Source organism: Malaclemys terrapin, chromosome 6, assembly GCF_027887155.1.
Source record: "Malaclemys terrapin pileata isolate rMalTer1 chromosome 6, rMalTer1.hap1, whole genome shotgun sequence".
Taxonomy (NCBI): Eukaryota; Metazoa; Chordata; order Testudines; family Emydidae; genus Malaclemys; species Malaclemys terrapin.
In genome coordinates, this window is record NC_071510.1 from 43,911,726 (window position 1) to 43,935,318 (window position 23,593).

The 23,593-nt window shown below is 42.6% G+C and overlaps 1 protein-coding gene across 3 annotated transcripts in view; it reads right to left on the reverse strand.

Annotated features, from left to right (window-relative positions):
• Positions 1-23,593, reverse strand: part of SLC28A3 (solute carrier family 28 member 3) — a 64,159-nt gene that overhangs the window by 19,558 nt on the left and 21,008 nt on the right. For all 3 annotated transcript variants that reach the window (XR_008445467.1, XM_054032591.1, XM_054032592.1), the window contains exons 4-8: positions 15,435-15,526; positions 12,890-13,079; positions 9,981-10,125; positions 7,062-7,175; positions 4,625-4,702 (exon numbers count right to left, since the gene is read on the reverse strand). Coding sequence is in view for 2 of the 3 variants with exons in the window: in XM_054032591.1 (XP_053888566.1) it covers positions 4,625-4,702; positions 7,062-7,175; positions 9,981-10,125; positions 12,890-13,079; positions 15,435-15,526 (619 nt within the window). In the remaining variant the exon portion in view is untranslated. The remainder of the gene's footprint in view (positions 1-4,624; positions 4,703-7,061; positions 7,176-9,980; positions 10,126-12,889; positions 13,080-15,434; positions 15,527-23,593) is intronic.

Sequence of the window (23,593 nt, forward strand, 5' to 3'; positions counted from 1 at the left end):
CCTAGAGTGACCCAGAAGAACTGAACTACATGCAGTATGTGATAAACTATTTTTACATGTTGCACCCACCCTGATGTCTCAGTTGTGCTGTGCTCACTGGCCCATATTAGACAAACACAAAGAAAAAGCCCTTATGTTAACGTTAGGGGGGCTGCAAAAGCAGAGCTGTTTTGAATGAAGGAATAACAGCCTTAATTCTCACCAATATGCCTAGGTCTTGCAGGGTTCTCTAAATAGGGGGCAGTCACATACATTGTAGATACAGAAAAATCTATGCACAGCAGGCCAAGTTAAGGGTACAGTATCAGCCTTTCCTTTCCTTTCCTTTCCTTTGTTGGGTTAGTTAGACTGTGAAATGTATGTGACAATAAAAGGTCAGATGCTCCCCTCTGTTCTTCACCAGGGAGCAAACATGCACTGATTGCATGAAACTGGGCTAGAAAAAGCAGGAGGAGTAGGGCAGACACCAAGCGTCGTGCTTCTCGGGCCCCCAGGTAGTTCTTCTTTCTGTGCACCACTCATTTGTGGTTCTGCAAGTGTATGGCTACCTGAATCAGAGATAAAAGGGAGATTTTTCCTGTATGCCCTCCCCCCTTACTTTCTAGGCTGCAACCATGCACGAAAAATGTCAGCCCAAAGAGAATACATAAGAGAAAGTTATGAGTAAGGCTACGATTTAGTCACAGGTATTTGTAGTAAAAGTCATGGACAGGTCATGGGCAATAACCAAAAAATCACAGCCCATGACCTGTCCATGACTTTTATGGATAACATTAAACATTTTATGCATAAAATTAAATGGCACTCCCATGGATGCTGCTGTTCTGGGGGAGGGGGAGAATTAGGGTGGAAGTTGCTGCTCCGCGGGGGGAGGCACTCCAGGGCCCTGTCACCGCTGCTGTGGGGGAGGTGGCCCGGGGCTCTGCTGCCGCCGCTGCTTCAGGTGGGGAGGCGGTTTGGGGCCCTGCCACCGCTGCTGCTCCCAGACCGCTGCTCTGGGGTAGTGCCTGGGACCAGCTGCCTGGGGTCAGCTGGACTGGCCACTACAGGAGTCACGGAGGTCCCGGAAAGTCACGGAATCCCTAACTTTCCGGGACCTCTGTGAAAGACTCACAGTCTTAGTTATGAGCAAATGTTAAGAAGGTCAGAATAGAAGCTGGAACTCAGCCTCAATTATGCCCTGTTCTACCTGTGCCCACTATGCTATGCTAATGCCCATGAAGGTGAGTAAGGGCTTGTTTATGTGGAAAAGTTTCACCAGTTATACCAGTATAATTATACTGGTGTCGTTAAACCACTATAGTTATACCAGTATAACTCATTGGACACTCATCTACCAGAATACAAGAGTCCTCATAGGGAGTTATGTTAGTATAAACATAGCACTTTAAATTTACATTCTACCATATACCAGAATAATTTCCTTGTGCAGACAAGTTCTAAACCAGGAATAAATTAAATAAAAGTGAACATCTAAATGGAAAAAGTAAGTCTCAAAAAGCTTTTTACGATTTCATGTCTGTCAGCTACGAATGTTACATTAATAGCTATTAGTGTAATAAACCCCCAAAGAAAATAGAACTATCTCGTTGTTATGCCTTTATAATGTGTTTTTGATTAGCCACACTGTTACACATCGACTACTAATTCTGATAAATATGAGAAATCACCTTTGGACCTATAGAAGTGTCATTTGACTGTGTATGTAGCGCATGACCCTGAGATGCTGAGTACTCAGAACTCCCGTGGAAGCTGGGCATTGTGGTGCTCAGCATCTTGCACAATAAGATCCCAAATAAGAAGCAGGTGGCAGATGATGTATAGGTGCATTCTAGGTTTGAAACCTTTGGAAGATTCTCCAACCTCAACCATTCAAACTAGCCCCTTATACTTAATGAACCAGAAAGCTCTTGGCATAAATAAAGAGCAAGCAGTCAAAATAACCAAAATCCAATAACATTTCATCTCTAAAGAAGTATAAAAGATTTAATTCTGACAAGTAAGTTTTAGCTGATCTATCTTTACTTATGTCAAGAGGCAATTGGGTGTGATCTTACTTTATGGAGCTGGGAAAAGGGTAGCATCACTTGCCTACAGAGATGATATTTATAACATCTCTGTTTGTGAGAATAAATATTTAAATAATGGGTTTAATCTTGACTATCTGGGCTATATTTTCAAAAATAGGTCTACATTGTGCCTGAAAAATATGCATGTATACACACAAATATGCAATAGTATGCATTTAAAAGTAACCATTTTCTGCATGTATATACATATTTTGTATGGGTAATTACTGCTTTTACCTGTGCCTGCCTATTTTGTGGGCATATCTTGGGTATCTGCTTTTGAAAATGTTGCTCTTTGTGTATTTAGTGAATATGACTGCAGAGGATAAATCCTAGTCCACATTTTCAATTACTCTTGCCCATGTATATAGGGATGTGCTCTTCTGTGTGCACAGGAGGATAGCTATGTACAAAGTTTTATGCATGCACTCACTCTAATTAGCAATCTGATTAGAACTGTGTGCAGCCAAAGTTGGGGTCTGGACATTGAGTCTCATTGCAGGCACTGGGTTATTGCAAAGGGGCAATCCAATTATCCTGCTCATTCCCCCCCCCTCTCCTGGGCCAACACAGTTTTGGGTGGTACCTCATCATCTTTTTGAAGCTACTGCAAAATACAGTGCATTAGAGTTCCACTCACAAAGAATGGAAGATAGTAATATCACTTTTGACCAGCTTTATACCCAAGCACTGGAAAAAATATTGCAAGGGTTGGAATATGCAGGAGGTAAATGGACTGGCTGGGTCTGTCTCCTTAAATTTATCTTTTACTCAAGTTGGAGGAAGTCAAAATCCAAGATAAACCAGATTGATGATCAGCCAGAGGGAGGATAAGAAGCACCAATGTGTCCCAGCTGCTGCTTTTTTTTGGCCTACAGTAGGTGGTCCATAGGCCAATGGAGGGCTGATGGGAGACCCAATCACTTTCAGGCTGGCACCTGCTTGACACATGATTAACATGCATATTCCTAAACTGGGCCATGTGCAATTCTGAAAATAAGCAGCATACGCACAGTTTTGAGGCCACATCAACCATGCAGCCCATTTTGACTTGTCTGTCCTTCAGTGTGAACATATTCTGCTAGTATCCAATCCACACTTTAAAAATTCCATGTGTGTCCTTCTCCAGTTTATCCCATAGAAAAAGGCACATATGGATGTTTGAACACATGCAAACTTTTGAAAATGTAGCCCTAACTAACATATCAGTCCACAACATGCCTTAATCACAGCTGGAGCATTTTTTAAAAAATAGGCTATAGCTCCATGTGAATCAAACTCTTATTTGTGCAATGCACTCATCATGCTTTCACAAAACATACAGTGACTGAGCATGGAAATGGTCACTTAGGTGCCTGACGGTGTAAAAGTGAGAGAGAGTTGGAAAACTGAAAAAAAAATATTTGAAAGAAATTTTTTTTCCCTTCTGGTTTTTGTTGAAATTTTGGGGCCTTTTGCTGATTTTTTTTCTAAATTTTTCTAATTATCCTTAGTAATAACCCACTATAAATGTACAATCATGAGAATTGTGCATGGAAACAGAAGCGTACAATTTCTCATGAATTGTGTACTATGTGTACCTTGGGCCTTCAAGGTGGCAGAGTGATTCAGCGGGTCAAGTATGAAAACACAGTGTTCCCCTGACTGGATTTTATCACTCAGTGTTTGTGTTCAAAGTGCACTAACTATCGTCTCCAAAAGAAACAAACCAGGTTGGTCTTATATAGCTAGAAAGCTAAATGAGAATAATTCCAGTCTGGGCTATCACCTCAGTCTATGGGAGAGAGAAGGTATAAGAGTTTGGATAGAGAGACATTTCAGCTTCTTATCTCCTGGAACAATGGGATCAGTGATAGCCCATTTCCCAACCTATCTTCTCAGGAAGGGAAAGGAGAAAGATCACTTGCCTAACTGTCAGCTCTTTCAAAGAAAGGAAGTACTGTTGACCTGTGATGAGCTGCAGAGAGAGCCTTGGGTAAAAAAATGCTTAATTCAAAACAGCTTCTCATTTTGTCCTCTAAACAGCTATTTTTACGGAGTTTCTTGCCTTCCTAATGATGGACCTTATTGGCCTGCAACCTCCAACCCTGCCTCCTCTTAATTCTTTCCACCTATCCATGGTATTTATAAGATGCCTATTTCCATGGTATCTCAGTACTGGCATCTTTCCCTGAGTACTTGTGGGAGGGAGGATAAAATAGGCAGAAGTTAACCCTGTGCTTACCACTGACCAGTTAAGACCCTGTATCCTGTCATGCCTCCATTTTGAAAACGTGTCTGCTAATACTGTCATCCTATCAAAAATGTAAATTGCTGCAGCTGGATTAAATAAATTTAGAGCAAACAAATGCATAACATTAAATAGCAAGTTTAATCCCCAGTTCCCCAACTTTTTCATAGTGTGGGTCACATCTTATTGGGGAGATTGTTCCCTGGACACTTCCTCTCCCATTGGTAATTTCATACATGTAAATCATACATGGAATATGTTTTCCAATTAAACTCTTTTTGTGGTCAACTATATGTAAAATACAACATATATAATAGCTGTTTACCTTAAAGGCAAATAAATGATCTGTATATTTTTCACCAAACACAAATTTAGCACCAACATCAGAGTATTCCAGGAAAATCTAAAGAGAAAAAACAAACAAACAAACAAAGCATCTGTTATAAGCAGAGGGTCACTGCTAAATAAGAAGCAAATATTGCACAGATTTAAAACAAATCATAAAGGGTCAGATTGGCTGTTGGCCCTATTGCAGGTTTTTGTGGGGAGGTGAGGCGCCTTCCTTCTGTTCTGCATCTTGTCCAGTGAACAAGTACAATTGTAGTTCAGAATCTGCTCTCTAGGACCCAGTGGTGAACATTGCCTCAAAGGGAGCAGATGAGAGACATAGTCATAAGTCACACTTGCCCATCTGTACCAAACTACTGAGCTGACCAGCTGTGGAAAGGGGAGTAGTGTGCACCATCCTAAACCTTCCCTTGGGGTGGGGCAGAACCACCCAGCTACCTGTTCATTATTGATTAATATTATTATTTAGTATTTGTGTTACAGTAGTGGCTAGTGGTCCCAGCTGAGATTGGGGACCCATTAAGCACAGTTCAACATGTAGTAAGAGACAGTTCCTGCCCCAGGACAGTGGCAAAATGCTAGTCCAAAGGAAATGTTTATTTTTCACTCCGCACAGATGCCATTGAGGTGCATCTGCACATTCTACATGCTGTTGGCAGAACTTCACAGGGCAACTATGATCAATAAGTTAACCATTTTCAAATTGAAGCCTGAAGGCAAAAAGAAGGTATTGTCAAAAGAATGGCCATGTGCCAGGTGGGATCAATGTTTGAGCGGCCCAACCCCATCTGAATCAGAATGGCAAGGAAAGGATGGCAGGGACTCTTGTTTCCTGGAGATTAGTGACCATACTTTAGCGTTCATTTCTGAATGGGGGTAATTGTATTTTAATAAAATTTTTATGTGGGAATAGTGCCACATTATTTGTCTACATTGGATTATTCACCTGTACCTTTTAAGAACTATCAGAGAGGGACACAGTATCTTTCTGTGCCAAAAGTTTGAATTCCCCTCACTGTATAACACTCTGCCCACCTTTTCCACTGTTACTCTCCAGCAGTGGATAATTTTTTACATCAGTTGTCTTGCAGGTTGCCCACATGTAGGAGCTCACATTGGATGCAGCCTCCATTCCAGCAATACTACAAAGTCACGCTAGTTTCAATGAGCAGCTCCTTGTGCAGAATTCTATCTCCATCTCCACTTGTGTTTCTGCCACCAATGCTTGAATTTTATTCCTTCTGTTTCTTCTATCGCAGGTCATCTGAGAACCCTGGGGTCTGTGGGGGCAAGGAGTGTAGGCTTTGGTGCTAGCGTGACAGTGGCTGTGGTGATAGTATTTCATTAGATCTTCTATTATATGGCATTTTAGTGGACAGAGTTTCTTGCAAGGATGTTTCAGAATTGGACCATGAGCTTCTGTGAGTGGACCAGTATGATACTTTTGCCTGGTGATGGGGTGGGTTCTGATTTCAGCCCAAATGAGGTGATGGTCAATCAAGGATGGGGCATGATCTAATTGTTATTTATTAGGCCTGGTCTACATTACAGGGCTGGTCGACATAAGCAGACTTGTGTCAACCTAGCTGTGGAAATGTCTTCACTTAAATTTGGCTCCCAGCAACGGAAGTGCCTCTCTACGCTGATTTAGTAACACCTGTAATAAGGTTGACCAAGTGTCAGTGTAGACACTGTGTTGCTTATGTCAACTGTTACTGGCTTTCAGGAGCCATCCCACAATGCCCCACACTGATAAAACAAATGCTACAAGTGCTCTTGGTGAGGACATGCACAACCAACACAAGAAGCCAAGTGTGCACACACACAAGTGATTTAATAATGGCGGTGGCTGTCTGACAACGTAAGTTAGGTCGACATAATTCTGTAGTGTAGGCATGGCCTTAGGCCTGACAATTTGGCATAAGAATAACATGCTCATTTGAAGGCAGTATGCAGAGAGAAATGAGGTGACTGGATCTTATCACTGGGCAGGTTACCCCACAGAGGACCCTATTTCTCCCAGGAAGTCAAAACAGTAAGGATCTGATTCTGCTCCCTTTGACTTCTATGGCAAAACTCCCATTGACTTTATGGAACACCTGGTGCATTAGCCTAGGAACAAAGCCACATTTCATCCCAAGAGGAAAAGAGGGTGACAGTTGTGTTCAAGAAACAAACGTTTGACTCTGATAATCTGGCTAATTGACTGTTTCTAGTGCCGTATTTGTGTGTAACAGAATGTAGCTCTTCTGAATAATAGGGGACTGCAGACTTATACTGTGTAGAATATATAAAACTTTTTCTTATTAGTGTCTTGTTTACTTTTGCAGTCAACATGCTCCTGTTCTAATATAAATACCCCAATAAAGAAAATGTTAAAAAGAAAATAACTTTTTTTTTGGCTAATGCCTTACCTGTATCTGTCTACCCAGCCAATTAAATACATCAAATCCTGCTTTAGTTCTCAGAGTAACAAGTCCAAGAATAAACTGCATTCCAATTCCCCAAAATACTGGTCTCCAGGCAACCTAGCCATACAGAAAAATGAAAATACAGAAATCACTTGATATGAAAAGAAATATGTTAGTTTAACATACATAGAATTAATGATGATTTAGCTACATTGTAGTGTATTGGGGTTGCCAAAATGGAGCATAAGGAGGTTTCATCTCTTTGGGTTACCACAGCTGCCCTCCTCTTTACTATGGAGTGATGGACTAATGCCAAATCTCTCAATGTGATGCCCCCTTTTGATCCAAGTTAGAACTGCTCAGATAAAGATGGAGCATTGCATGATGAGCCCTGAAGAGCACAAACCATGAACAATAATAAGAAAAGAACAAGAGACATATCCCTTCCTGTATATAGTGCAGAGGTGAAATAATTCTGACTTCCTGGTATCCTGACCCAGCTTGATGCTGACTTTGCTACTTCCTTCCTGCCTGCAAGTGTTCCTGAGCCTAACTTTGTAGTATCCTGACCTGGCTTGCCCCTGACCCTACTGCTTGTCTTCTGACTGGACTGGTGTACACAGGCTGCCCACGGCCTGGCCCTGACAGGGCTACATGAGTGTTAAATGTTATGATTACAATAATATACAAGCATTCATTATTGGGTTATTCCAGGGGTCGCCAACCTGAGCCTGAGAAGGAGCCAGAATTTACCAATGTACATTGCCAAAGAGCCACAGTAATACATCAGCAGCCCCCCATCAGCTCCCACCGCTGCTTCCAGCCCCTCCCACCCACTGGCAACCCCGCCGATCAGTGCCTCCTCTTCCCTCCCAATCAGCTGTTTTGTGGTGTGCAGGAGGCTGGGGGGGGGCGATGGAGGAGTGAGGGCACAGCAGGCTCAGGGGAGGGGGCGGGAAGGGGTGGTATGGGGGCAGGGCCTGTGGCAGAGCCAGGGGTTGAGCAGTGAGCACTCCCCGGCACATTGGAAAGTTGTCACCTGTAGTTCCAGCCCCGGAGTTGGTGCCTATACAAGGAGCCACATATTAACTTCTGAAGAGCTGCATGTGGCTCCGTAGCCACAGGTTGGCCACTCTGGGTTATTCCATCTGGAAATGTGAATGGATGACTATAACCCTATACTTCAGGCTTTCTGCTCTGTTATCACAGTTTGTATATTGTAAATCTGATCAATTTACAAGGACTGAAATAAGGTACAGCCTTGCTGATTTGCTCCCACTTTAATAAAATAGGCCAATTAGATGTAATGAAGACCCATGGGAGAACACCAGATCTGGCACTTATTAATTCTCACTTCAGTTGTTGGTAGTAATGCCTTGCAAAGGATTATGGGGTAAAAGCCAAACAGTCATTACTAAGGAAGGGGCTGTCAGGAGGACAGATTGACAAAATAAGCATCCTCTGGAGTTCTATGTGTTGCACTTTCCCTTGGCTATGAAAAGCTTCAGCATAGATATAGAAGTATTCCAGGAGGCTTTGTGCAATCTAATGAACCAGACAGTGGATTAACATATGACTCAGATGAAAAACACTAGTGCTATGCATAAAAACAGCAAGTAAAAATTGAACAGGGATTTGTGGCAATAAAAGCACAACCTTTACAAAAATCTCTCCAGTACAGAGTACTGAAGCGGCTATCACAGTTCCTTGGAAAACAAAAGATAAGTAAACCAACAGGCATATGTAGAAAATATAGTGAAGGGGTAAATAGAGTGAATTAGAGCAGAAGCCTTGCCTCTGAGGGCCTTTGAAGTAATACTTTGCATCCTACATGCTTCCTCCCTCTTTCCATGGAGTTATACCGTACCTAATGCTATAATAGGCCTGGTCATTGCTACTAGGAAAAACAACATCTCTAAGTACAGATTCATTTTGTATCAGTCCTTAAATAGGCAAAACTCCCATTGTGGCAAATCCTGAAATTAATAGGAGTTCCATCTGATTAAGGATACAACATAAGATGAATAAGGACGGTAGGATCTGGTTCATTGTTTTTTAAAGTTTTAGGAGATACTGAAGTGTACTTCATTCCATTTTTCCATTGATGCTCCCCTTCTCCCTTTTACTGGATACTACTAAAACAGATTCCTGCTGATATCCTTCTAGAAAATGTGTCTTCATTGCCAATAGGATTATTTGAACATATGTAGAAAGGGACTTAGACCATTGACGCCTGAGTGCCAGCCAAACAACAAAGATAATTTTCACTAATTGACCCTGAGCTATTAAATGTAACATGTACTGTGGTTTTTACACGAAGTCAGAGTGAAATGGTTTCTTTTCTTACTATAGAGAAATGGTGGAAATGTTCTATATAGACTTGTATTTTAATTTTACAGAGCATAGAAAATATTATAGTCAGAGTCTAAATCTAGAGAATCCTGGATTTTCTATTGCTCTTACTGGGCACAATTTTGCAACTCCCTCTCGCATTTTCTTATTCAAATTGAGTAGTGTTGTATGTAAGCAGTTCCACGGACTTCACAAAATAAACATTGATTTCAGTGGAACTCTTAACATGAAGTTCCACTCAGTTTTAGTACGGGTTTCAGAGTCAAGCCCATTGTGACTGCTGGTTATCAGAACAATGATTAAGATTTTTGTAAGTGAACAAGTATTTGACCAAATTATCTCTCAATATTACATTAAAAATAAAGTTGCAAAGTCCAGCACTCAAGTTAGGAAATGCCAGAATTCACTGTGCAGTACAGTAAATATAGTAACTACAGTTAGGTTTTTAGAAAATTTATATCATTACGCATAAATTGCAGTTGGCTGGGTGGAACTGTTCAGTCCCAGTGAGTACACTCTTGAGACTTAGTCAAAATGAAGGAAAAGATCAAGAGTTAGCCAAATACTTACTTTGGTTGGGTATTTGGAAAAGATCAACATCAAGAGAACATACATCACAAGCCCACCAAAGGAGATGAGCTGATTGGTTCCCTGTTTGGCAGTGTCAAAGATGAGCCAGCAAATGATAGCTGCAATTAGAGCTATCCACACCACCCTATCAAAAGGGAAACAAATATAATATCATACACAATATCTTGACAAAAAGAAGAGATATCAATTACTCCAATTTCTATTTATTTTAATTTTTTTAGATCAATACTGCTACATCAAAGACCACCCATCCCAGCCTCTGAGCACCGGTGGCAAATTCTTAAAAATACATCTCTACATAAATAAGCAATTAGCCAGAGATAACATTAACCCAGAAGCAATATGAATATAATACAAATCTGTCAATCACATAGGGTAACCAGATAGTAAGTGTGAAAAATCAGGATGTGGGGGGTGGGTAATAGTAGCCTGTATAAGACAAAGCCACTAATATCAGGATGGTCCTGATAATATTGGGATGTCTGGTCACCCTACAACCAAACCACCACCAGAATCCTTCTCCAATCACTGCCAAAATAGAGGAAAAATATTTTTGCTTTTTTGCACAACTGTTGTTTCCATTTTAAATACTTTTATTTATTTAAATAAAATAAAATAAATTTTTGGACTAGCTCTGTCTTATCTCAGACACAGCTATTCATATTATTTATTACTATCTTAGGTATCTATTTTGGGCCCTTCACAATCTTCAGTGTAGGTATCCTAAAAGCCCTGTGAGAGACAGAAGTGCTGATATCCCCAGTTTATAGATGGGAATTGAAGCACACGGAGTCTAAGGCCCAGATCCTCAAAGGTATTTAGGTTCCTAATGTCCACTGAAATAAATAAAAATTAGGATCCTGAATAACTTTGACGATCTGGGTCTAAGTGGCTTGTCCAAATTATACAGGAAGTCTGTGAGAGAGCAGGAAGCTGGACCTGGGTCTCTTAAGATCCAGGCTAGCACCCTAGACATTAGACCATTCTTTCTCTCTTGATAATTGTTTCCCAGGAAAAAATAATATGTCTGCCCAATAATAACATGCCAAAAGCTACACATAAATGAATAAATGTGTGGCACAAACCAATCAAAATTAAGAAAAGTCTGCAGGTCTTACAATAGGGCAATGATGTGATGGGAATATTTGAACAAGCTACTCTAAAACTTTTCCCATTATCCTGTGTCAAGTCCCAATATCAGAAGTACATGTGCCTGCAGAGGGGGGAGGGATTGCGGAATCTGTTCGTTAGCCCATTTTAACAACAATATCTTCTCATACCTATAACCAAAGAAGGAAGCAACAAACAAGTTGCACTTGGCTGGATATTTGTATAGTTTGTCATGAAAAAATGTGCAGGGATGGAGTCTCAGTTACTGTAAATTAACACAGTATATTGATAATCATTTTATATGGCCCTCACTATTGTATTATTTGAACACCTCACAAACATTCGTAAAACCTGTCTGTGGTAGGGCAGTACTGTTATCCCCATTGTACCAGTGGGGAACTGAAGCATGCAGACCAAATGACTTGTCAATAGTCAAGCTGAAAGTCCCACATCAGGACGGAATTGAACCTAGGTTTGTCAGGTCCAAGCTAGTACCCTAACCACTAGACTAGCCTTCTTCTGTGTTATTAATCAGCATGCTTATTATGCTAGTACCTAAGATGGTCCCTGCCCTGAAGCACTTACAATCTAAACAGACGAGACACAGGGTGGGGGAAGGGGTAGAATGCACAAGCAGAGTGAACTATGTGATGGCAGAAAATGGCACGTTAGTGCCACATTTTTTATTAATTTTTGGGGTGGGTTTACTTAGGAGGGGATCAGAAAGGGAAGGGAGGTTAGGGGGTCAGTTCTGGGTCCAGGATACAAGCTGGGCAGAAGGGGTGTTCCCAGCTTGTTCTCATTTTGCCCCCTCCCTCCCAGTGAACACGCCTCTACTCTGACTACTTCTGTTCTTACTGCCCGGAGACAATATAATGTTCAACTTTTATAATTGGATTGAGGTGTGTGTGTGAAGACCACAGGATGGATACACTGGTGTCAGTCAGGATTAATTCCAGTGAAGTACTGGATTTATATCAGTATAGATGAGAGAAGAATCAGGCCCTTTATGAGTACATATGTATGGGGGCATTCTCCCCAGAGAAACACTTGAAAATCCCCGCTATTAAGTGCAAACAGATCCCTCCCAAAGACAAAAAAAAAAAAAAAAGAAAAAAAAATTGCTTTTCAGAAATATTCTTGAGCCCTAGAATAACTGAGAAAGGGGTGTGAACTGCATCAGAGGCAGGAATTTTGGCCAATTTCCTTTCCCTTTTGTGTCAGCATTTTAACAGGATGGGAACCTTTAAGATTCCCCTCCAGCACATCACTCTAATGTGGTATTCCTTTTGCTGCCAGGTTGGGGCCAGGAAGAGTTGATCCTAAGTGCTCCAAATAACCAACCGCTTTGTTAATAACATGTTATTTTGCACAGTAGACATGTTTGTCTCCTGAGGAGTAAAATTATGCTCAGATACCACAGTGATGGGGCCATACAAGTACCTAGACAGATTAGATATAGATATAATACATTTCAGGCTTCAACAATTTGTTCATCTTAGATATGTATAAAGCCCTGAGAATTATGCTTTATAATGGGGAGCCTGATACAACTTGAGTGCTAAGTAATGGTTTGAATACCAGTGATCTAATATTGGAGAAAGATTAATTCAGGGTGCTTATTAACTTGCATTTACATTCACTTCCCAGTGAAAACAGTAAAATGGTTTTTAAAAAATGGTCCCAGTGAAGTCATAAAATTTATAAACAGCTAAAAGGCTAAATAAACGTAATTATATTATGTCCCTTTGCATAAGTAAGAAGCCAGTTTCATTTACCATTTTAGCCAAAACCACTGTTGTTTCAGAAACCTTTCACAAGGGGAAAAGAACTCAGCAATTTTGTCTTCATATCTGGCTATTAAAAAATCCCAGCAGATGAAGAAGATGGCTAGAACAGTGAGTACAAAAAGCGCCAGGGCTCTTTGAAAATTCAGGACACATGCTGTGATGACTATCATCAGGTAAGCTGTCAAGGAAACAAGCATATGTATGTCAGTTACATCCGTCCTGTAAAAAAAGCAAACAAGCAAAACACACAACAGATGGCTATTTACTTACTTGAGCTTTAATTAGGAAATAGGAAAGTAAAGCCCTGATTCAGGAAAGCACTTGAACATGTACTTAAGTTCCACTTGATTTCAATGAGACTTAAGGATGAGCTTGAAGCTAAGCACGTGCTTAAGTGCTGTCCTGAAGGATAGCTTCCTGATTCCTAGCTTAAATGTGGACAGTGCCATTACATATAACATATTCAGTCACTATCAAACCCCATCACTGGGAAGTGGGGAGAGAAAGAGGTTCTGTGGCCAAAGCAAAGTCCATTTTTAAGGTAGCAGCAAGGTAATAATAATAAACCAAACTCATGAACAGCACTATTCATCCTTAAATCTCAAAGCAGTTTACAAAGGAGGTAAGCGCCACTAGTAGTGTTACATATGGTAGTATGTAAAAACAAAACCAGTAAATGTTCATTCAGATTACAGGCCTGGTGCCAGAAGTATGGGGTGATGTGATGCAAATAGTTGTCAAAAGTAGACACAGAATTTGGATAATGCCCTGTAGTTGGGTTAAGGGAGTTTTGAAGGCTGAGAGCCAGTAAGAGGGCAGGAAGTATTTCTAGGAGAGAGAGAGAGAGAGAGAGAGAGAAAGAAAACTAGGCTTTGCTGAAGTAAGAGGCAACAGTAGATACCAAAACTACTACATTGATGTGTGCACTAGAAACATTTCAGGGATAAATAGTTAAGAGGAAGGGGAGAGCAATGCAGTTAAATAAGAATGGTTGGAACCTATAGCTAGCAGATGGGCTAGGAGGAGAGATGAGATGAGACCTGCCTCATGAACATGGGGCAGGGATGAGGAATGGATAAGTAAAGAAACCAGCAGAGAAGAATCTAATAGCAACTGATTTAAGGTGTATATTAAACAATAATCCCCAGATTAAACAAGAAATAATTCTGCTCCTGTATTCAAGTAATCCAAATAAAAATTGGCTTTTAGGGGCTTCCATGATATATTTCTGTCTGAATAAAGCCTACCATATATTAGAAGAAGGCAATTTCTTTGATCACTGGGGCAAAGTGAAACATCCACGGAGCAGCATGTGTTCTGTGCACAAATGGAGTGATTTAAAAATAATGGTGCCTATTCCATCTTCCACGATATGCATGAAAGTGGAAAATATTAGTGGAAATAAGGAGAAGCATTCGGGGATTTACCTCTGTAAACTGGGCTATGCAACAAGGGCCTGACTCATAGCCTGCTGAAATCAATGGGAGCCTTTCCAATGACTTAAATGGACTTTGGATTAGGCCCCAAATTTGCTGCCTGCAGTAACTAGCTACAAATGGATTTGGCACATGACAGTTTCCTGGATAAAATATGGGGCAACAGAATACTTAATACACATAAATAATTACCTGCTTTTGCATGCCTATAACAATGAAGCAGTAGTTTCGTTTCCTTTTGTAAGGCAAATTGTATATATTAAACACTGACATGTTCTTGGGAAGTCTCTCTCTTGAGTTATTCTGAGAGTTTAGATCGGAGGACCTCAAAAGAAAGCTCATAAAAGGACAGAATGGAACAATCCAGTTTACTGCACAATCAGGGGAGGGACAAACAGGACCATTTGAATGAGTTCTCTATGTATGCTGGAATGCCGAGGATTTGTGGCATGACCTTTCCATAATGAAACACTTTGGCGAGGGCACTGAATGGCTCAGGTAGGAGAATGTTAATAGGACAAGGAGCCTTTCACTTCTAGAACACTGATTTGAATCCAGTCTAAGTTGGTACTAACTAAAAGTCATTACTATCTGATTGCTGTTTAGTGGTGTATAGTATAGGAATTTGTAGTCTCAAGCAAGCTCCTAGAAGATATAATTTAAAATAACTGACACCACTGTCTCAGTAGAGAAGCTGATCACTGAATGGACATGGTAACTGAACTACCCTTTTCATCCCTAAATGTAGTCTGTCCAGGTCAGAGATGAAGCATATTGGTGGCACAGCATAGGGAAGCTTCCACTATTATTGCTCTTGCTGTACTTGTCTGCTGAATAAACGGAGAATTTCAGTCTGAAACCATTGTCCAGGACTAGAATTCACTTTAATCTCCTATATCTTCTCAAAAACATTCAGAAAGATTTGATGGACTCTTATCTGTAGAAATGTCTGATAGTTTTCCAGTATGTTATATCAATTAAATTCCACTTCACACTACTTAATTCAAACATTGAAAGCAAAACATGCATAGCCTGAAATCAAAGTAAAACTGAAAGAGGGTACAGTTATTTCCTATGGTTTTAAAAAAATAAAGTACCTGCTATTAAAATTCCATATATCACATATCGAATTCTGGTTTTGTATTTCTTGCAAAAGTCACAGACTTCCTCATATTTCCTTTCCAGATACCTAGAAGTACACACAAGCAATCAAAGCAAACAGAACAAAGAAATAAATTCCATCAAAGCAGAAAGAAGAGTAATTCATATAGGAACATTGCATTAGATCTATCAAAGCTCCTGGACTGCCAGAGAGTTAATTTTGCATTCCAAAGTGCAAAATAAAACTCCCTTGACAGTCTTGGCTATCTTTTTGGAACTATTTTAGTATTAGTTGTTTGACTTTGGACTAGTAGAATGAACATGGATTTGGGAAACCCTTAGAGGGCCAAAATTTTGAAAGATTAAGATGTGGGTCTGTCCACACAAAATGCACATGTAAATGCACAACTGTACTGTGTCTGCAATTACTGTAACTGTGAGGAAATTAGATAATAGAATTAATTAGTTAGGCTCTTAACTAGTCATTAGTGTACTCGTTACCAGATTTGTGTGCACATCTGCAACAATCATGAGCTTTATTGCAAAGGTGTAGTTTTTTGTGCATGTCAAGGTCCATGCACAAAATCATTGTAGTAACTCTGGATCTCTTGAAAATATAGCCCATCATTACAGGCACTCAACATTTATCAAACTTTTGATTATATGGAAGCTAAAATTATCTAGTGTGTCCAAATACTGTGAGTGTATCTTAGCATCTGCCCTCCCCAGGTGTTAAGTGACCCATTTTTAGTTATTTTTTCATATCTGTAGTGAATGCCATGGGATTTTACCATGGTGCACTAAGATGTAAGGGAAGAACAGTGTAAGGGAATGAATTCACCCCAGATTTTCATGAATATGATATATGGTGGTACAAAGTGTGTGTCTAGACCAGTGGTGCAGCTCTCTGTGTGTTATGTGGGCCACCACAGAATATATATACTACCTATATGGCCCTGAGGATGTCATGGGACTGCAGATGCGTGCTGATTGGTTTGCAAGCAGCCCGTGGGCTGCGGGTTGAGAATCACTGAGCTAGACAATCACCTAAGCTTTGTGTAAGCTTGGAAAGAATTCACAGCTACAGATATGACTCTCTAAGTCAGTTCCTGACAACCATTAGACTAGAAAAGCAAAGATATATTTAAGGATAATAATTATCCAAACTGTATTCACATGGTAAACAGATGCAGATGGAGTCAAATATGCAGTGAAATTTAGCATGAGCTTTCTCCTTATGCTGTAGTAAATAATGATTAATTTAAAAGAAACAGGAAATGGCGCATGCCACTGTAATGTGATTCATTTTTATTTAGTTCAGATTAGCACTCAAACAACAGATTAGAAACAAGTTTGCTCACTAGGTCAAACAGTAACAGGTCTTTGATAAATGTTTTTTGCTTCTGACATGTCAGTTTTATTACTGGAATTTCTATTGCCATACAAATTATAGCTATTATTTGATAGGACGTTAAGTTATCCACTAAGCCTCTGCAAAGAGATTAGGTAAAGGAAAAGGAAAGAAAGCTGAAGGGAAAGACGCATATATAAAACAGCCTTATCAATTTTAATTGTTGGTGAATAAATTAAAGATTATTCGCGATTACCTGCTATGGTGTATTCTTACAGTGATATAGTAATCGACAGATTTATTTTACAACTTAGTAATAGATAGTTAAGATAGGGTATGGTCATGAAAGGATACAGTCAACCTGTGGAACTCTTTGCCAGATGATGTTGTGAAGGCCAAGACTATAAGCGGGTTCAAAAAAGAACTAGATAAATTCATGGAGGATAGGTCCATCAATGGCTAGTAGCCAGGTTGGACAGGGATGGTGTCCCTAGCTTCTGTTTGCCAAAAGTTGAGAATGGGTGACAGGGGATGGATCACTTGGTGATTGCCTGTTCTGTTCATTCCCTCTGGGGCACCTGGCATTAGCCACTGTTGGAAGACAGGATACTGGGCTAGATGGACCTTTGGTCTGACCCAGTATGGCCGTGCTTATGCTTCTTCGTTTATTGTATAGTGGAACACAATCTGCTCTGTTACAGTATATTCTCAAGATATTTTGTATAATTCTACAAATTATCCTTATTGTTGATTCTAACTCAGAGATCATAAAATTGAATTGTATTTTCTTACAATCTCTTTTGCCCCTACATCATTTGCTTAATAGGTTAGGTTTGATTACTTATTTCTTTAAGTGCCTATCATGTTAGCATCCAGGCTCCTTAAAACAATTCAATATTGAATAAACACACAGATAATAAATGGGTAATTTTACTCTGAGATGTTTTTCCTTTGGAAGAATAGCATCTTGGGGTTCTAGTTCATTATCTCTCAAAGAACTGAAAGCCCATCTGGTTGTATGGGTGTAAAGTGTAAAGTGTAAAAAAGCCAAAATGACTGAGAAATTAAAAATGTAACAGTAATAGACCATGAATCCCACTGATGCCTGAACCTGGTGATATTCTGAACAAAAAGAGCTCTCAATCATGCTAGTAGCTGTTTCCATTGCTTCACATTGACACTCAGAGTGATAATCTTAGAATCCCCTTAACTAAATGATTCCTTATCAAGTCTGCTCACTTCATAAGTACAGATGTCATTTTCTGAATGCTATTCCTGTAAACTTTACCTTAAAAGATAAGCATGTGCTTAAATACTTTACCTATTTTAGGGTTACCATATTTTGTGCCTCCAAATGGAGGACACCCCCAGGGGCCCTGGCCCCGCCCCCAGCGCCGCCCACGCCCCGCCCCAACTCCGCCCCCTCCTGAAGTCTCCGCCCCCTCCCCTGCTTCCCGCGAACATTTGAGTCGCGGGAAGCCTGTAGCAGGTAAGGGGCGGTGTGGGGGGAGGAGGCGCGGCCCAGGCTGGCCCCCTGGCGGCACCAGCCTGGGCCGGCCCCGGCCCCGGCCCACCACCCCCGGCCCGCCCAGCACTGCCAGCCCCCGGCGGCCCCGCGGACCCCCCGGCCCCGCGGACCCCCCGGCTCCCCCGGCCCTGCGGAACCCCCGGCCCCGTGGACCCCCCGGCTCCCACGGCCCCGCGGACCCCCCGGCTCCCGTGGACCCGCGGACCCCGCGGACCCCCCAGCTCCCCCGGACCCGTGGACCCCCCGGCTCGCGGCCCCGCGGACCTCCCGGCCCAGCGGACCCCCCGGCTCCCGGCCCAGCGGAGCCCCCGGCTCGCGGGCCCGGACTGGCCCCCGGCCCCACGGACCTCGCGGCCCAGCAGACCCCCCGGCTCCCGGACCCCGGACCGGCACCGCGCCCCCGGCTCCCCGCCCGGCCCCGCGCCCACCCCGGACCGGCACTGCGACCCCGGCCCGGCACCGCGCGCCCGGCCGGGCTCGGCACCATGCCCCTGGCCCTGTGGCCCCGGCCAAAGAGCCCTCCTGATTTTCCCGGACATGCCCGGCTTTTGGGGATTTCCCCCCGGACGGGGATTTGAGCCCCCAAAAACCGGACATGTCCGGGAAAATCCGGACGTATGGTAACCCTAACCTATTTGGAACAGGTAGTAGATCTATTGAATAAGAATGGTCATTTTTAAAAAGACACTTTTAGAACATAGAGTTCGTTAAAATTTAGGTTATCAGTAGTGTAGTGGGGCAGCTGTCCCACTCCTGGAAAACAAGGGTTAAAACAGCCAAGCTAGGCTGATTGGAATAGCAGCCACAGCTGTGGCCAGCTCAATTAGGGCCCACCTCACCCTTCTAAGAGGGCTGGGGCCCAGGAGCGGGGGGAGTCCCACTCTAGCCCTGCTGGGAGTAAGGTACCTGAAGTGGAGCAGTGCTGGGGAAGGACAAGGGGAGCTGGGGAGCTCCAGCCTGGTAAACGCCCAGGCTGCAGGCCTTGATGAAGGCCTATGAAAAGGTACTGGGGCTGCAGAGGGGCAGCCTGGGGATAGGCAAAGGCAGCAGGTCCTAACCCCTTACCAGTGCTGAGTGGCCTTTACAGACTGCAGTTTTCCCCAGGGAGAGGGGCTAGATGACGACTGGCAGTAGCCACTGAGGCAAGGTGGGTTTAGAGGGTTGGGGGTTCCCCTGAGAGGGAAGACCCAGAGCGTGGTGGGGTACTGCTGGGGCAGAACCTCGAGGTAAAGGGCACCAGGGTCTGAGAGGCACAGGGGGCCAGCGGCAGGCGAGACACTGGTCAGCAGAGGGCATTCCATATGCTGGAGAGCTAATTCCCAGGATGATCATCAGGAGGCACCGTGCCGGTGAGTCGTCGCTTTGCTACAAGTAGCTATACAAATCACTATTCTTACTTGCAAAAGCAGCAAAGAGTCCTGTGGCACCTTATAGACTAACAGACGTAACAGACTAATCGTCTGTTAGTCTAAGGTGCCACAGGACTCTTTGCTGCTTTTACAGATCCAGACTAACACGGCTACCCCTTTGATACTATTCTTACTTGTATTCATCTCCTAGAAGATGCACCTCAATACTGTCCTGCTGGTATATAATCCATAAAATGCCTAACTGATGGAGTATACATTATACTGTCTATGCAATCATAGAATCATTTAACTGCTTGATTGTTTGAAAAGTGTGAATTGGGAGTGCTTTGTTCCAGGTGGGGCGCAAGTGGTGTTCTCGTCCATCCTCCCTGTGGAAGGAAAAGGCCTGGGTAGAGACCGTCGAATCGTGGAAGTCAACGAATGGCTACGCAGGTGGTGTCAGAGAGAAGGCTTTGGATTCTTTGACCATGGGATGGTGTCCCAAGAAGGAGGAGTGCTAGGCAGAGACGGGCTCCACCTAACAAAGAGAGGGAAGAGCCTCTTCGCAAGCAGGCTGGCTAACCTAGTGAGGAGGGCTTTAAACTAGGTTCACCAGGGAGACCAAAGCCCTGAGGTAAGTGGGGAAGTGGGATACCGGGAGGAAGCACGAGCAGGAGAGCACAAGAGGGGAGGACTCCTCCCTCATATTGAGAAAGTAGGATGATCAGTGAGTTATCTTAAGTGCTATAAACAAATGCAAGAAGCCTGGGAAACAAGCAGGGGGAACTGGAAGTCCTGTTACAGTCAAGGAATTATGATCTGATTGGAATAACAGAGACTTAGTGGGATAACTCACATGACTGGAGTACTGTCATGGATGGATATAAACTGTTCAGGAAGAACAGGCAGGGCAGAAAAGGTGGGGGAGTTGCATTGTATGTAAGAGAGCAGTATGATTGCTCAGAACTCCGGTATGAAACTGCAGAAAAACCTCTGGATTAAGTTTAGAAGTGTGAGCAACAAGGGTGATGTCGTGGTGAGAGTCTGCTATAGACCACCAGACCAGGGGGATGAGGTGGATGAGGCTTTCTTCTGACAACTAACAGAAGTTACTAGATCGCAGGCCCTGGTTCTCATGGGAGACTTCAATCACCCTGATATCTGCTGGAAGAGCAATACAGCGGTGCACAGAAGTCCAGGAAGTTTTTGGAAAGTGTAGGGGACAATTTCCTGGTGCAAGTGCAAGGAGGAACCAACTAGGGGCAGAGCTCTTCTTGACCTGCTGCTCACAAACAGGGAAGAATTAGTAGGGGAAGCAAAAGTGGATGGGAACCTGGGAGGAAGTGACCATGAGATGGTCAAGTTCAGGATCCTGACACAAGGAAGAAAGGAGAGCAGCAGAATACGGACCCTGGACTTCAGAAAAGCAGACTTTGACTCCCCCAGTGCATCCCAGGGTGCTAAAGGAGTTGGCAGATGTGATTGCAGAGCCATTGGCCATTATCTTTGAAAACTCATGGTGATCGGGGGAGGTCCCGGATGACTGGAAAAAGGCTAATGTAGTGCTCATCTTTAAAAAAGGGAAGGAGGAGGATCTGGGGAACTACAGGCTAGTCAGCCTCACCTCAGTCCCTGGAAAAATCATGGGGCAGGTCCTCAAGGAATCAATTCTGAAGCACTTAGGAGAGAGGAAAGTGATCAGGAACAGTCAGCATGGATTCATCAACGGCAAGTCATGCCTGACTAACCTAATTGCCTTCTATGACGAGATAACTGGCTCTGTGGATCAGGGGAAAGCAGTGGATGTGTTATTCCTTGACTTTAGCAAAGCTTTTGATACGGTCTCCCACAATATTCTTGCCAGCAGGTTAAAGAAGTATGGGCTGGCTGGATGAATGGATTATAAGGTGTATAGAAAGCTGGCTAGATCGTAGGGCTCAACAGGTAGTGATCAATGGCTCCATCTCTAGTTGGCAGCCGGTATCAAGCCGAGTGCCCCAAGGGTCGGTCCTGGGGCTGGTTTTGTTCAATATCTTCATTAATGATCTGGAGGATGGCATGGACTGCACCCTCAGCAAGTTTGCAGATGACACTAAACTGGGAGGAGTGGTAGATACGCTGGAGAGTAGGGATAGGATACAGAGGGACCTAGACAAATTAGAGGATTGGGCCAAAAGAAATCTGATGAGGTTCAACAAGGACAAGTGCAGAATCCCATGCACTGCTACAGACTAGGGACCGAATGGCTAGGCAGCAGTTCTGCAGAAAAGGACCTAGGGGTTACAGTGGACGAGAAGCTGGATATGAGTTGACAGTGTGCCAAGAAGGCTAACGGCATTTTGGGCTGTATAAGTAGGGGCATTGTCAGCAGATTGAGGGACGTGATCATTCCCCTCTATTCGACATTGGTAAGGCCTCATCTTGAGTACTGTGTCCAGTTTTGGGCCCCACACTACAAGAAGGATGTGGAAAAATTAGAAAGAGTCCAGTAGAGGGCAACAAAAATGATTAGAAGGCTGGAGCACATGACTTATGAGAAGAGGCTGAGGGAACTGGGATTGTTTAGTCTGCAGAAGAGAAGAATGAGGAGGGATTTGATAGCTGCTTTCAATTACCTGAAAGGGGGCTCCAAAGAGGATGGATCTAGACTCTTCTCAGTGGTAGCAGATGACAGAACAAGGAGTAATGGTCTCAAGTTGCTGTGAGGGAGGTTTAGGTTGGATATTAGGAAAAACTTTTTGACTAGGACGGTGGTGAAGCACTGGAATAGATTACCTAGGGAGGTAGTGGAATCTCCTTCCTTAGAGGTTTTTAAGCTCAGGCTTAATAAAGCCCTGGCTGGGATGATTTAGTTGGGGATTGGTCTTGCTTTGAGCAGGGAGTTGGACTAGATGACCTCCTGAGGTCCCTTCCAACCCTGATATTCTATGACCTCGAGTGGGCATCGAGTCCAGTCCCCTGCATTCATGGCAGGACTAATTATCTAGACCATTTCTGACGGGTATATATCTAACCTGCTCTTAAAAATCTCCAATGACGGAGATTCATAACCTCCCTAAGCAATTTATTCCAGTACTTAACCACCCTGACAGTTAGGAAGTTTTTCCTAATGTCCAACCTAAACCGCCATTGCTTCAATTTAAGCCCATTGCTTCTTGTCCTATCCTCAGAGGTTAAGAAAAGCAATTTTTCTTCCTCCTCCTTGTATATGTTGTTGTTAATGGATTGATTTGTTTCAAGGCTTGCGACACAGGAATGCTTGGCTATTGGCAGTGATTTTTTTTTTTAAATAAATCAGTGAGGCATTGGCCTTCAAAATAAAAGACACATAATGAATGGACTTTTCAAGAACACAGGAAAAAAGTCAGGCTAAATGTTAGGTCCATCTTGAAGTTTTAATTCACGAATAACAATTTTATAGACATACCACTACCCCCACCGAATGCCTGATATTCTACTCCCACTCTATGTTCAGTGACATCAAAAGCTAGCTTCAGAGTAATTCAAGTGAAGCAAAGTGCTCTTTGGATTACTGTGTAAATAGAGATTTCTTTACTGCAAGTAATTATATTGAGCTGCGGAAGGAAGAACAAAATGACCTGGGGAACAATAATAAAGCACTGTGGATAAAACTTAATTATTCTGGAACTTTCAATGGTATTATAAATAAATCAGAATTAATAACTTCCTAAACATGTGCCCTTCATCTTCTTTGCCCTTACTCATCTTTCCACTCCTACCTATTATAAATTCATTACTATTCTTTGTTCGGGTTTTCACCAAGAAGGTTGGTGGTGATTGGACGTCTAACGTAGTGAATGCCAGTGAAAAAAAGGTTGGATCAGAAGAGGCTAAAATAGGGAAAGAACAAATTAAAAATTACTTGGACAAATTAGATGTCTTCAAGTCACCAGGGCCTGATGAAAT